We start from the raw sequence: 15380 nt of genomic DNA, 5'->3' as shown, positions 1-15380 counted from the left end.
TGTTTTTAATATTCTGTTGGGAGCCACCCAGAGTGGCTGGGGAAACCTTGCCAGATGGGTGGGGTTTAATAATAATAATAATAATAATAATAATAATAATAATAATAATAATAATAATAATACTGCCATCAGCCAAGATAACTGAGCTGCGAAGGTCTGATCCATCCATTTTAAAATCCAGTTCCCAATACCATGAGGACCTCAAGTTGCTCTGCTTCAGTTTTATATTAAAAAAAGCAATTTTCCAGCTCTCACCAAAGTAGGGGGAAAAACTTGAAAACATAAAACCAAGACTTCAAATATTACAGTTGTTCCCCCCTCCCCACTTAAAATGCATTTCCCCCCAAAGACTTGACATTGCATGTTTAGGTTTTGAAGCTTTTGCTATTAAATTCTGAAGGGCACTGTTTCTAAAGTCACTGACAGAATAGTGCAATCAGCAGGTTGTTTGCAAAGGCAGATCCAGGGGAGCATGATCAGTTCGGTCACCCCAGGCGTGGAGCTTCTGGGGCGCCACAGCTATGACTCCCAATGGAATGTGAGAGATGGGCGGGCAGATTTCGGCATCACCAGGAGGCCACTGAAGATTGAGACACCAAGGTCTGCCACTGGTGTTTGCTTTAGGCATAATTACACTACAACACCAGCAAATATTAGAGTCAGATTTGACTCCAATTGTGATTATTATTTAACAGAGTAAGCATAGGGTTAGTATAGCTTCCTTCCTTCCCTCCAGCTACCTAGAGAGGGGAAGGACTTCAGCTCAGGGGTAGAATATCTGCTTTGTAAGCATAAACTTCCAGGTTCAATCTCCAGATAGGGCTGGGCGTGTGTTTCCTGTCTGAAACCTTGAAGAGCTGCTGTCAGTCTGTGACAACAATACTGAGCTAGCTATGGTTTGACTTTGTATAAGGCAGCTTCCTGTGTAACTACGTAGACTATATGTTAAAGAGAGGTTTCATGTGGTGGTGCTTTTGAGAGGAGATATCACAAAATGGACATCCAGGTTGGACATTCTAAAAGGAAGCCTGAGATATTCACCAAAAAGGAAACTCATCCAAGCTCATCATTCAGGATGGTTCATTAATGAAGCCTCTGTACCATGAAGCACATTGGACAGGAAGTGCTTCTGAAAAGGGCAGGTGGAGAGTTTCTCTTGACCAACCTTAATAATAATAATAATTCTACCCTGCCCATCTGGCTGGGTTTCCCCAGCCACCTCTGGGCGACTTTCAACAGAACATTAAAAACAGTATAAAACTTCACAAATTAAAAACTTCACTAAACAGGACTGCCTTCAGATGTCTTCTAAAAGTCAGATAGTTGTTTATTTCCTTGACATCCGATGGGAGGGCATTCCACAGGGTGGGTGCCACTACCGAGAAGGCCCTCTGCCGGGTAGTGACCTTGCAGTGAGGGAACTGCCAGAAGGCCCTTGGCACTGGACCTCAGTATCCGGGCTGAAAGAGGGGGGTGTAGACTCTCCTTCAGGTATACTGGGCTGAGGCCATTTAGGGCTTTAAAGGTCAGCACCAACACTTTGAATTGTGCTTAGAAATGTACTGGGAGCCAGTTGTAGGTCTTTCAGGACCGGTGTTGTATGGTCTCGGCAATAAAGTCTGCAAAACTGGCATAATCTCTGAAGCATTATAGTATCTGTTGGACTATACACCCCATCACATTGTACTTATACCAATCAGATTTGAACGTATGGAATTCCTTTGTTTTCCTCGGGAGTTCTATTGTGTCTGCTATGTTAATCCACTTAACACAGCAGCACATCTGATCAAAATATATAAAGAAATTTTTATATATCCATGTAGATCACTTGAAATCTACAGTAAGGACATGTAGACCTGCAGTAAGTCACACACATCTTCCTGCTCTGTTTCCTGCAGTATCACAATGGTGAATGGATATCCAGAGAACATGAAAACACCAAAGCAACGTTTCTGAATCTGACAATGGTGGACTGTCAGATCCCACCTCTGAACAATACAGGAGCAGGAGCTGTTCGTTTCATGATGGATGCTGAGCCTTATGCAAGATGGCAAGTGAAAGTAGGAATTTCTTGTGCTACTAGCAAAACAATTTCAAAAGACATTTCTCAAGCAGCGTGATGATAAAATGGGAGATTACGGATTTCTTCCTGCTAATCACTGTGAATAGGAGTGCACACGAGAGCAAGAGATCTTTAGTATTGCCTCATAATAAATAAGAAAACAAAGGAATAGCAGAAATTACAGGCATTGTGGGCATTTTAATAAGTAGTCTTAAGGTGCAAATTACAATCACTGTTCCTAGTAATCACCCTGAGCTGATATAGTGGGTGAATCAATTCTTAATCATCTGCATTTCATTTCAAGAGACACGGCTGAAATTCTTGATTAGGTCACAAGTGCAGAATGACTTCAGCTTCATACTGCTGCCTGTTGGGGGCCTTTCTGGCTCACACCCTCCATTTTGAAATTGTTGGACAGTCCTACTCAAAGAGATGGCAGAGAACAATGCTGAATACTTGAGGATCTTCAGTTTTACTGTAGCTGAACGCAATTGGTTTTTCTGTGAGATGCTTCTGCATGGGTGTGGTAATATTTGTGTGGCCCAGCCACATGAACGTAAGTCAAACTTACCATCCTTTCCCACAGAATTGACATGTGTGCATGTGGCACACCCAGAATGCACTTCAGCTTGCTGATTCAGTGGTTGGAACCTACCCAGGTCAAGAGCACTCCAGACCCTGAGATCGAAGGGTAGCCTCTGGTGTCATGGGGGGGGCGCAGTGGTCTTCAGTGAGGTTATTAAGCACAACACACTAAGCATTAACCACAGTTGTGGAGAGCATGTCATTCAAACAGAAAAACACAAAGTCTAATAAAGGAGCAAACATGTCACCGATCGGAAATTAAGACAGAAAACCTAACTAAAAGGCTTGTTGTGATGCTAACTGTGAACTGCTATTGCGAACAGCCAGATAGGACAATGGTGCCACAAGCACAGGATTTTCAGGCCCCCAAATGTAGAAGTGCTGGCTTATTTATTTACTTGTTTCATAAAATTTATGCAGCACTCGATTCACCATAAAGCAGTCTAACCAAATGATAAAACAATAAAATCAAGGAAAAAAACACAATCATACTTTACAACATTGAAATACCAAAACCAGTGGCGTAGCGTGGGTTGTCAGCACCCGGGGCAAGGCAAGTAATTTGTGCCCCCTAACCCGTGGATTTGCGCCCCCTAACCCTAACCCGCAGATGTTGCGCCCGGTGCGGCCGGCCCCCCCTGCACCCCCCACGCTACGCCACTGACCAAAACATATTAAAGTTACCTCAACTTTCTAAGCACATGGGTTTGAATGTTTTCAGCAGGTGCCATGCAGTCAAGGTGCCTGCTTGATCTCAATTGGCAAGGAGTTCCAAAGTGCATCTGCTGCCACACTAAATGATTGAGTTCTTACAAATGCGTAACAGGTATTATCTGGCACCTGCAGTAGTGCCAGTTCCACCTATTGAAGTGGTTGAGTGGGCACATGTGGGGCAAAGTAAAGTAATATGAAGTGAAGTAAGACATATTGCACTCTAAAGAGAGCCCCATCACACACCCACACCCAAAATAGACCTATGGAGTCAGAAATTACCAAAGATCATCACTGGTAGACCTCAACATATTTGTTTCACAATTTTCTAGACAGGCAGCCAAGAAGATGCCTAATACTCTACCCTAGCTGCTTTATAGGAGACTTTGATCTGCCCGTGCTCCTCCAAAGCACAACAGAATAGTTGGGATGATTTATCTACATTTTATTTTTATTTATTTTTTTGCAGTAGCTTATTAACTTTTGAAGAGGAGATCAATGTTTATTTTTGTTTTAACCAAAGCACAGCAAGCAAATGAATGGGGTTTATTTGAATATCTTATTAGAGGCTGCTAAAGTCCTAATCATTATTAATGTTCATCTGTTTGATCATTAGTGCTGTGCTGAGAAAATGAACATCTTGAGGGCTTTAGTAAAGGAAAGAAATTAAGGTTAAAATTGCATTAAGAGTGATCAGTTTATACAGATGAGGTAGTGCTTTCGCCTGCAAAACGGCAGGATGCTAAACTAATCCTTCTTTCCGCCTCAGAGCTTGATTCGCTTAGGCCTAGAATCCATTTTCAGCACCAGGAGTTTGTATCAGTCGTATCATCTCCTACACTAACATTATCTGGGACCTTTATTTCTATATATGCTAGCTCATGCGAAGACTGGGTCTGATTGAGTGCAGAGTACATTGACCCACCCCATCAAATAGCTACATCCAGTCCCAAATAGAAGCATGGCTTTCCATTTCAGATTTGAGCTGCAGACCACACACTTTGCAGATTAAACCCTAGCTAGAGACCCTTGAAATGGTTTCCCCGCCTTATTAAGATGGCTTGTCTATGAAGAATGTGGCTAGGGAGCCCCTCTTCTAAATCAAATACTGAGAGAATTGAGTTCATTCTTTAAATTATGTTAAGTTATGCTAATTCAGTTTCAAATTCTCTGAATAGATTGTAAACTTATTTCCTTCCTTTGAATTGCAAATGCTAGGCACTGCTATATCCTCACATACCTCGGTCCCACCTGTTCACACCTGAGTGGAACAGGTAGTATTTTATCAGTTTAAAATAATATAATGTTCCTGGAACAGTTCACTTAATGCTGATTTTTTGTGGCATGTCCCATCCTCTGTTCACTAGGAAATATCAGTTGTGTGTGTTTAGCTTTACATGAGTTTTCTTTCTGTTGTTTGTGATTTTTGCCTCTCCTTTTTTCTGTGCTTCACAGTGATGCCTTCCATCTGTTCAATGCCATGGATGTTGTTACCCACTAGACCTACTAGGGTGTCAAGGAGGTGATGGGTGCATGGCCAGTGGAGACACCGGGGTGTGGCCAAACTGTTATGGGTTTCTCCTCATCTCTTTCTCTCTTGAAAAGATACTGTGAAGAATTGCATTTTTACAAATATTTAGTACCTAACTAAGCTATGTGCCATGATTACAGTTATGAGATACAAAAAAATACACACACACTTATTCAAGTAAATTTTGCTCAGAGTATGCTCATAATAATAATAATGGTGGCAACAAAACATTCAGCAACACTGAGTTGGGTGGTAGTCTTTCCTCCCCTCCTTTCATTTGTGGGGATGTAGGAAGCAGTGGCAACCTCTTCAATTTTGGTGGTGATGCTGATATCTCTTTCTTTCGTGTCTTCCCGTACCCAGGCTAAGTAGGCAGATTCAGTGCTTCCATCTGCTCTGATGTTTCTGAAGGGGTAGCAAAAGTGGTGTAACATGGGTTGGCAGCACCCAGGGCTAGGCAAGTATTGCGCCCGCTAACCAGGGGTCCATTAGCACTTCCTAAGTCCTTTCCACCAGTCCAATATTGATAAAGCCAATGAAATACTCTACCATGGGGGACGCGGGTGGTGCTGTGTTTGAAACCACTGAACCTCTTGGGCATTGCTGATTGGAAGGCCAGCAGTTCGAATCTATGCGATGGGGTGAACTCCTGTTGCTCTCCCCCAGCTTCTGCCAACCTAGCAGTTTGAAACCATACCAGTGCAATTAGATAAATAGGTACCGCTGCAGTGGGAAGGTAAACAGTGTTTTCATGCACGCTCTGGCTTCCGTCATGGTGTCCTGTTATGCCAGAAGGGAGTTAGTCATACTGGCCACATGACCCGGAAAGCTATCTGTGGACAAATGCCGGCTCCCTCAGCCTGAAAAGCGAGATGAGCACCACAACCCATAGTTGCCTTTTACTGGTCTTAACTGTCCAGAGGTCCTTCACCTTTACCGTACCTGTATCTTTAATGTGCACATTTGAGACATTTGCCCCACCAGCCCCCGCACTCACCCCTGCAGCACCTCAGAGACCAGCAGCTTCCCTATGCAGAGATACTGGGGTGGTGGTGAGACTCTCATTCTCCCTTGGCACTGCTCCCTTCCCCTGACTCTCTCTGATGATTGGTCTATGACCGATAACTTACTTCTCCTCCTATTCCATATTGTCACCACCGCCAGCAGCACCAGCTGGCAAGGGGGCAGTGGCATGGGGTGAAGTTCCTTGGCACTGCCTGCCAATAGGTTGGAACAAATGGGCAATAGCTCGGCGGCCTACACAAGAGGCAACTGCGGCACCCATGAGTGTCAAGAACGGTGGAGAGCAGGATGAGGGAGTGAGTATACAGTAGAACCTCGGGTTACAGAAGCTTCAGGTTACAGACTCCGCTAACCCAGAAATAGTACCTCGGGTTAAGAATTTTGCTTCAGGATGAGAACAGAAATCATACTCCGGTGGTGCAGCGGCAGCAGCAGGAGGCCCCATTAGCTAAAGTGGTGCTTCAGGTTAAGAACAATTTCAGGTTAAGAGCAGACCTCTGGAACAAATTAAGTTCTTAACCTGAGGTACCACTGTATTTTTAAAGCCCATGCAGGGGCACCCTGGCAATCAGCCATTGCTCAAATCCACTCCTCAGTCTGTCCACATGAACATTGGGATATTTTCTGTGTGAGGGGGAAGGCACACTTTTGAAATTTTGTACCCCTGTGGCCCTGCCCACGCTACACCACTGGGTATAAACACTCAGGACAAATGGACCTCTTAATCTTAAACCAAGTCAGATCAACCAGTTATCCAGGACTTCAGGCAAGGGTATCTTCCATCCATCTACATGGAGATTCAACTGAGGACTTCTGCAAGCATCTCTTCTGCCACTGAGTTCTGCCCCTTGAATAGCACCTCCTACAAAAATCAGAAAACTGGGAATCTATGTTAAAACCCCATAAACCAGAACTTGCTTTCCAAATTCTTGAACAATGAACATAAAGGATTTTTCTCTAACAGAGAGGGGCAGATAAGAGCAGTGGACTCATAATCTGGTGAACCAGGTTCGATTCCCTGCTCCTCCACATGCAGCTGCTGGGTGACCTTGGGCTAGTCACACTTCTCTGAAGTCTCTCAGCCCCACTCACCTCACAGAGTGTTTGTTGTGGGGGAGGAAGGGAGATTGTTGGCCGCTTTGAGACTCCTCAGGGTAGTGATAAAGCGGAATATCAAATCCAAACTCTTCTTGTTGTTCTTGTCCAACTGAATGCTTAGCAACTATATCCAGATGCCACCAACATCACGCCAGTCATGTGCATTCAGATATTATGTGAAAAGTAAAACTGGTTATGATGTGCCAAAATGTAGGGCCCACTTTGTTTGTTTGTTCCACTATTCTGTCACCAGGTAAACTGCATGGATTCTGTGCCTACAGGAAATACATACGGCAGCAGTGGGGGCAGTATCGGCTCTGATTTTCTGTTCATTTCCCCTTAGATTGAACACTTCAGGCATTACATCTTATGAATGAATAGCTGCACTGAGTATGGAAATCCATCTTAGGGGGAGTCAAGGGCAAAGGCTGCCATACAGAATCATCTTCCTTTGAAGCAGGCTCAATAAAATCTTGTTGACATCTATGAGATTCCTCTAGAGTAAATGTTTTATGGATTGCAATCAAAATGTCTGAAGCAGGATTTATTGTTCAAAATTGTGTCAACTTGAGTAAGAAATTTACAGGAAGAGGTTAAACAGAGCACGGCAGTTATCAGAAACTCCAGATTTTATCCGAGTGAAAAGATATTTTGGTAATAAATGAATGGCTTTTCAGTTTGCAGCATCAAGTGATTTGTTAGCTTGCAGGAAAGTAACTTGCAAGTGGTTTAATTTATCTTCTTGGCAGACATTTAGTTCAGGGGTGTATTGGGCATGTGCTTTAGAATGTGCAGACAGTATCTGTATGGAACATGATCACATAAAATGATATGATATATTTTTTGTATATTTTAGATTTCTAATGATGGTTTCCAGTACAGTAATTCAAAAGTCCTGACCTTGTATGACGGAGTCTGCCAGGACTGCGAATTCCATCAAAATGGGCTTTGTAAATTAAAGGTAATTTCAAAGCACTTAGAGGTTTAATACAGAACATCCATCTTTTCCTTAACCCTCCAGTTTCCCTGGATTGCCTGTGTAGCTTGACAAGTGTTGGAGAAGAAAATGTGTTTATTGATCAGCTGGGAAGCTAAATATATTTTCTTCCATTCACTTGTAAATTATGCCCTTTTTATATCAATCGTCAGGAAGCCAACACATTGTACATAAAAAAACATTTCTTCCAAATTAACATTTTATATTCACAAAGAATTTAGCACCTCCATGCTGGAAATGTTCATGTAAGTAAATGAAACTTGGAAACAGCAGAGGTTCTGTTATTATCTCAGATAAGGCATCTTTCACACTCAGAAGATTCCGGTTTACAGAGAACCTATGCTGGGTCGACATTGCTCTCAGTCTCCACAAGCAACATTTCTTTGTAAGACATGGTGTCAAATTCTTACCAGTCCTCTCAGATTTACTGGGGGTATTGCAACAACCAATCCTATTACCTCTGGGCCTGTTATCTTCAAGTATAGATGTGATTGCCACAGCTGAGAAACAACTCTCAACAACTACACAGACTCAAAACTGCTCTGTAGTGACTTTTAAACATGAGGAGAAGGTCTACTGTAGTTTGATTTCAGACCCAACTCTGATAGGTAATTCTAGCAGCATTTTATTTTATTTACACTCTGCTAAGTTCACTATTTGACCTTTTACACCCTGATGCAGCCTAGTCAGCAAACTAGTTACATGGTTCTATGCCATAAATTCATTAATTTTGTAACTTTCCCACCTGTTGGCTCTGTCCCAATTGCATTATGTGAAGCAATGTATTTTTAAGGGTTATGCAAAGCTCTGTGGTTTAGTTATCATTCCTGTTGTTGTTATTTACATTATTTATTACGTTATTTACGTATTTATTATTTAGAAATGAGCATCCCAGGATCAAATAAAGAGATGTTATGAAGCAGATTAAAGAACAAAAAAAAAATAGTTTTTAAAAGCAAAATAATGACTTATTCAGGAGGTTTTATTGAAAAGGAAGCATATAATATCATTCTAACTAATATGCTGCCTTGACAGCTGGAGTTGGGGCTTGGAGTTGGGTTCCATCCATACGCTGTTGACATTCAATTCCTATTTCTTCTTGCTATCTGAATCATGTGTGGCTGCGCAGATTCTGCATTGGTGCTCAGCCACTGTAATGGACTGGATGAAGGCTAGTTGAGGTGGAATTAGATCAAGGTGCTATGACTCGGCACTTCTTGAGCTTGGGAGATAAGCATATGGCCAGTTCTCTATGGGGCTGCGCTCCCCTTGTAGTCTAGAGGTACTTGCTGATTCTTCTCTGTCACTGGAGAGCCAAGTGACATAGAGGGCTTTTTCTTGGCTCCCAGCTGGTTGGCCAGTTATGGCTGTTCCTATACAGGGATGGCCTTGCCATAGAAATTCATGCTCTGATAAGCTCCCAACTGTATAACTGTAGTCCACAGGGCGGCTCTTGCAGACCACTTGGAAATTGCAACTAATCCAGATGTAGTAGTCTAGCTTTTGAGTGGAGCAACTAGCTGGAGCCATGTTAATACAGTTCAAAATCTGCATTGACTGCCAATATACACCGGAACATCATACTTAAGAATGGTAAAGAATCAACAGATTAGATTCTACATCACTGTTCATTCAGACGAGTCTGTCTTTTAGCTTAGCAGAGGCGAATAATATGCAGCATTACATGAAGCATGTAATTCAAAATTTACAACCATTATCCCCTCATTAAGTGGGAACAAGTTTCAGGCACCTATGCACTAAATCATCAGCTCCCACACTACCTGGCTATTGGCCATGCTGACTAGGGATGATGGGAGCATAACAACATCTGATGGCTACCACATTGGCTAATCTTGAAGATTCTCAGCCTAGCTCCACCCACCTAGTGTGAGTGCAGCTGGTGAATGTAACCAAGTGGGATAGAGCTCCAACATGCCACTTTAAGTGTTATTTAGCAAGCCACTGTTTATCCCATCATTCAGCCTTTGTTTATTTTCTAGAGGGCACCAATTTGGGTGGGTGATGGAGCTTGCAACCTAGTAGAGAATGCTCAGCTCAGGGGTGGCTTTATGCCACTGCAGCTATCTGTTTGGAGGCCCTTTGAAATAAAAAAAGGGGGGAGTATGTAGAGAAGGCTGGGATTTTGTATTATTTGCCCACTTGCCTAGATACATGCTAATCTCTATATGGTAGTGGATGACACTGTGGCATGGTGGTGTTCACCTGACCTCCATACAGCTTAGTTGTTGTTCCTTATGGGGAAGGGTGAGGCAAGTGGGGAGGCCAGCACAGTGGAAATTCACCAGCAGGAGTGCCAGATTGTACTGCACCGACTTTTCCACTGCCTCTCCCTTCTCTTTCCCAGTAAGCAACATCAGTCAGTGAGTGCTGCCACCCCACCAAGCCATCTGCTGCTGGCTCTGCGTAAGGACTCAATTATTGCACAATGTGCATTGTGTAACATCAGCAAGCCCATATAGAGGAAGGACTAGAATGCGCCTGGGAGAGAGAACTGCTTTGTTTTGGGACTGTTGTTCAATATGACCTTTTCATGTATGTCTTCTTTTAGTATGCCTTGTCCCCAGAGAAGCAGCATGGCTCTAGGCATGGGGAAAGTCATGGTGCTTAAGTTAAGGCAGGCAAGAAGGCTTACTAGTCCTGAGGCCATCACACACACAAATGGAAATGACTGAAGCACGTTGTTGCATCCCATTATAACCAAGGATTTGTGCTATTGAATGGGGATATGTGGCATTTTCCCCTTTACAAATGGCTTCTGAGCAGATTGGCAATTTTAATTGTATGTGAATGAAAGGAGATTTTTAGGATCTCTGAGCAAACAGTTTCACTTTTTGTACTGGGTCATAAAGCAGTTTCCTCATAACTGTAGTCATAGAGTTCTGTCATACAGAGTTTTAGCTATTATACCCTTAGAGTGGAGCCCAATTTCAGCAGGATCAGATAATTAATCACTCTGATAACAGGTGTCTGGGATTAATGATCTTGTACAACATGTTAGTGATTTTCGTATGATTTTTTGTTACAGTGGCATTATCCGGCAGCCTGAGATAAGCCATTCACAACTACAAAAATCTCACAATGAAGCTGGCAAAGCCTGTGTCATTACAGCAATTTTTAAGAATACACTTGTATTCTTCCCCAAGGCAACAGAGTGCTAGCATTTAAATTGCTGTCATTTCATTATTCAAACAGCAAAATATTTCAAGCAATTACTTGCTGCTAATTTATCTTTCTTCCCCTTACTTGCAGGAAAACGCTTGCAATATAGATGGATTATGTTATGCAAAAGGTGATTCGAGCCTTACGAGTCCTTGTCTTCTCTGTGAACCAGATATTTCCAAATTCACCTGGTCTATCAATGAAAGTAAGCCTAAAATGCATAAAATGTTTCTATGGTATTCAGGTTTTGTTGCAAAACCCATCCGGTGTTTTAGAGAGAGGGATATTCTTTCTCTGGACCTGTATATTGTGTACATTTCTGACATTTCTCTAGGCCAGCATTTATTAAGCTGGTGTCATCCTGATGTTCTGGATGACAATTCACATCTGTGCTGTCTAGGCTGTGGCTGATAGGTATTTCAGAATATCTGGATGACCCCAGATTGGCCAAGTTTCTGTAGGATGTAATCTACAGTGGTACTTTGGTTCTCGAATGGCTTGGCTCCCAAACAAATCAGCTCCCGAATGCCGCAAATCCGGAAGTGAGTGTTCCAGTTTGCAAATGCTTTTTGGAAGCCAATGTGGCTTCTGATTGAGTGCAGGAAGTTCCTGCAGCCAATCAGAAGCCACGCCTTGGTTTTCAAATGGTTTTGGGAGTCAAAGAAACTCCCAGAATGGATTAAGTTCGACAATCAAGGTACCACTGTAGTTTCTTTGGATAAGGCAGATTCTCATTAATAGGAATATGTACATTTTGGACCCTAATGATTATGCAGAGGTTCCAGGTGTGTGCTCAGATATTTCTGAGCAACATCATGGGGAATGTTTTTCTAGGACCAAGGTGAAACTGTCAAGCTTCTTTGTTATTTTTGCTGTTCAGTATTTTTTATGAAATCTTTTTATATTTATACTAGCTTTTTTGGTATGTTAGATTTGCCATTGTGATGTTGTTTTATTATATTATGAAATTGTTTCGTACCGCTTGATTTTGAAATGCATTCCTGTTTTCTTTGTTGCAAGCTGCTTTGAGAATAGTATCTCTGTGTGTGAAAGCAGCATGCAAATAAAATTATGAATGAATAAATTTTCACATCCTTTGAAGACAGAATAGTCTAATCTGGAAAGATGAACTACAGTGATCAGGTGACTTATTTTCCATCAGCAAGGAAAACCAGTAAATGATACTTTGGGCCATAGCTACTACATGGCAGTAATGCTGGGTCCAACAGTATCCCTGAATCACACAGTGGTCCTTACAGTGGGGTGACTTCACCCAAAACAGATATGCCAAGTCAGCCTCACTACTGAGTTCCCTGCAATCGTTAACTCTGGCTTATCCAGACAGAGTTTATACACTGTCCTCAAGTCCGCCACTGACGATATACATCCATTGAAGGATAGCACTACACATTGCTTCATGTATTTAAGAGTTAGGTCAAGGCATTCCTTAATCCATTTTATGATGCTTAATCTATTTTAAGAGCATGGTTATATTACTTTGATGTTTTTATTGAGAGCATTTTTTATGGTATCTAGGTTCTTATTGACTGTGAGACATGATGACTGTTTTCAGTTGGAATGCACAGTATAAAGTTTAATGTAAAATAAATAAAAGCTTTCCTGAATGCATTGCTCAAGTTTCTCAAACTTGCTGGTAACTGTTTTTGACTAAAATGTTCTAAAGGGATTTTATCGTCTTTGTCAACCGCTGTGTAACATTAACTGTAGCCACCACAATCAACCTCAAATGTTAAGTGTATGCCACTAAAACGATAAAATGTGTGCCCTTGCTGCCCAGAAAGAGGGAGAAACATGGCAGAGAGACATCCACACCATACATTAAAAGTGCATTTATTTATGAAAATATTTTAATCTGCTCTTCATTTTAAAAAATCCAAGCATTTTACAACAGCCGTACAATCAAATACAATAAAAACCTCATCAACTACCTATTACTGAAATATTTTTTTTATTGCATTGCCTGCATAAGCTTAGCAGCATGAAAAAGTTTTCAGCAGATGTTCAAAAGGTGAAAAAAGGCACCTGCTGAATCTTTCTTGGAAGAGCCTTTCCCAGGACTGGGCCAAGAACACTAAAGGCTTGGTTTCAGGCTACTGTCAGATGAGCCTCACTAACCTTGGGATGACCAATGATGCTCCTGCTCCTACTACTTTAACAGTCATGGCTTTCCCCAAAGAATCATGGGAGCTGAGTCCCCCTCACAGAGCTACTATTCCTGACACCCTTGACAAACTACAGTTCCCAGGATTCTTTGGTGGAAGCCATGCGCTTTAAATGTATGATGTGAATGTACCAACAACCAACAAGACTACGACCGGTGATGTATTTTTGCCAGCAATTTTCTGGTGGTCTAGGTGGTAGATGTAGTTTGAAAACCGCTGTCTTAGGGAATTAGAACATCCCGTACATTATTGCATCTTGCTATTTTGCTTAGATAACCAGCCGCCTGTGTTCCAAGCCCCAGCCAGCCAGCTTCTGACGTTTGCAGGAGAGAATTTTGTGTACCAACTGCTAGCAGTGGATCCCGAGGGATCAGCCGTGCTGTTCATCTTAGAAGGCGGACCTCCAGAAGCCACCCTCTCTCCTGCTGGCCTTCTCATTTGGAAAGTCAGCTCTGCCAAATCAGAGAGCTTTGAATTCACCGTGTCTGATGAATGCAATGCACAAAGCAGGCACTCGGTTCAGGTAGGAATAGGGAACCCTTCAGAAAACTGGTTTATCACACTATCCGTTGCTTCCATTATAGCTAATAATTTGTTACTGTCTTTAAAAAGCTAAGACTTCAGCTATTTTCAAGTAAGTGCATATTATCCAACATGGCAGTAATGATCAATTAATCTAATAAATAACTCGGAGAACGTAAAACCCATATATACAACGAACAAGAGAGGGTACTATCGATTGCTGTCTGAAAGAACACTTTTGCCGAGCCTCTTAATGGTTCATTAATCTGCTTTAAAATTCACTGTGTGCATTTGGATCTTTGAAGAAAAGCACATAACAACATAAAAGACCAGGTTTTCGCCATAAAGGGGAGAACATAATTCATTTGCAATGATATTTTTAGAGGTTCCCATGCTCTTATGTCGTTACTCCAGAGCCTCAGCTCCCTGGCAGTGCTTCTCTTCTGCTTTGTCTTTATTGCAAGGTGTTCCATTAATCCTTCAATAGGGTGGGCTAATGAGGAAAATGCATAGGAGGAGGAAACTTACAACCAGAAGTGTCTCGCTCACAATGGGTAATTGTTAAGGAGCCTGGAACGAGATAAGTGCAGGATAAATATTAACCCACAACACTTGGTAAAGAATTTACATGGTACCACACCCAGACTTACTTGGAAATGCATGAAAAATAAAGACACACCAGACCACAAGACGCACCTAGTTTTTGGAGGAGGAAAACAAGAAAAAAAATATTCTGAATCTCAGAAGCCAGAACAGCAAGAGGGATCGCTGTGCAGCGAAAGCAGCAATCCCTCTTGCTGTTCTGGCTTCTGGGATAGCTGTGCAGCCTGCATTCGCTCCATAAGACGCACACACATTTCCCCTTACTTTTTAGGAGGGAAAAAGTGAGTCTTATAGAGCAAAAAATACGGTAAGTCAAGGATTAGATTCATAGTCTATATAAGGCCAAATTAGATGTTATGCCAAATACACAGCTGCCACTGAAAATGGCAAGTGTGTGGCTAACTTTCCCCTTCCTCTCTGCAATGCTAACTGTGTCCTGATAGTTCATCTTTACTTAGTCCATGCCAGCAGCCAATGGTGTGGTGCAGCAGTGGGGAAATGCAGGATGTTGTGGCATTAAGAGATGAGCAAGTTCTGCCAGCTATTACAAAGCTGCTGGGAGGCGATGCATACCTTCAGTTTTCAGTGGCTATTGCATATTTCTCAAGTTGCATTAAGTGCCCCATAAGTGCTGCTTCTAGTAGACCTGCAACAAGAGTGGCAACAATAGAGAGGTCCTTTTCAGTAGTGGGATGCTCTCCCCAGCAAAGTTCACCAAGTACTGACCATATCTGATTCTTTCTGTTGCTTGGTGTGATTTGCTGCTGGTTGCTATTTTAATGCTGATCATGCTGATGATGTGTGTTTTGCTGCAGTTTATTGTAGGATTACTTTTTGAAACTCTCTCTGGTGCTTAATTTTTATGTAATTTTGTATCTGTATTGC

The 15380-nt window shown here is 42.1% G+C and overlaps 1 protein-coding gene across 1 annotated transcript in view; it reads left to right on the top strand.

Moving 5' to 3' along the window:
• Positions 1-15380, top strand: part of LOC308571906 (von Willebrand factor D and EGF domain-containing protein-like) — a 199572-nt gene that overhangs the window by 102753 nt on the left and 81439 nt on the right. The window contains exons 14-17 of the mRNA XM_081167541.1: positions 1899-2060; positions 7867-7971; positions 11278-11392; positions 13643-13893. Coding sequence (XP_081023667.1) covers positions 1899-2060; positions 7867-7971; positions 11278-11392; positions 13643-13893 — 633 coding nt within the window. The remainder of the gene's footprint in view (positions 1-1898; positions 2061-7866; positions 7972-11277; positions 11393-13642; positions 13894-15380) is intronic.

This window comes from Podarcis bocagei (assembly GCF_964188305.1).
Source record: "Podarcis bocagei genome assembly, chromosome: 1".
Taxonomy (NCBI): Eukaryota; Metazoa; Chordata; class Lepidosauria; order Squamata; family Lacertidae; genus Podarcis; species Podarcis bocagei.
This window is presented reverse-complemented; position numbering and strand designations above follow the sequence as displayed.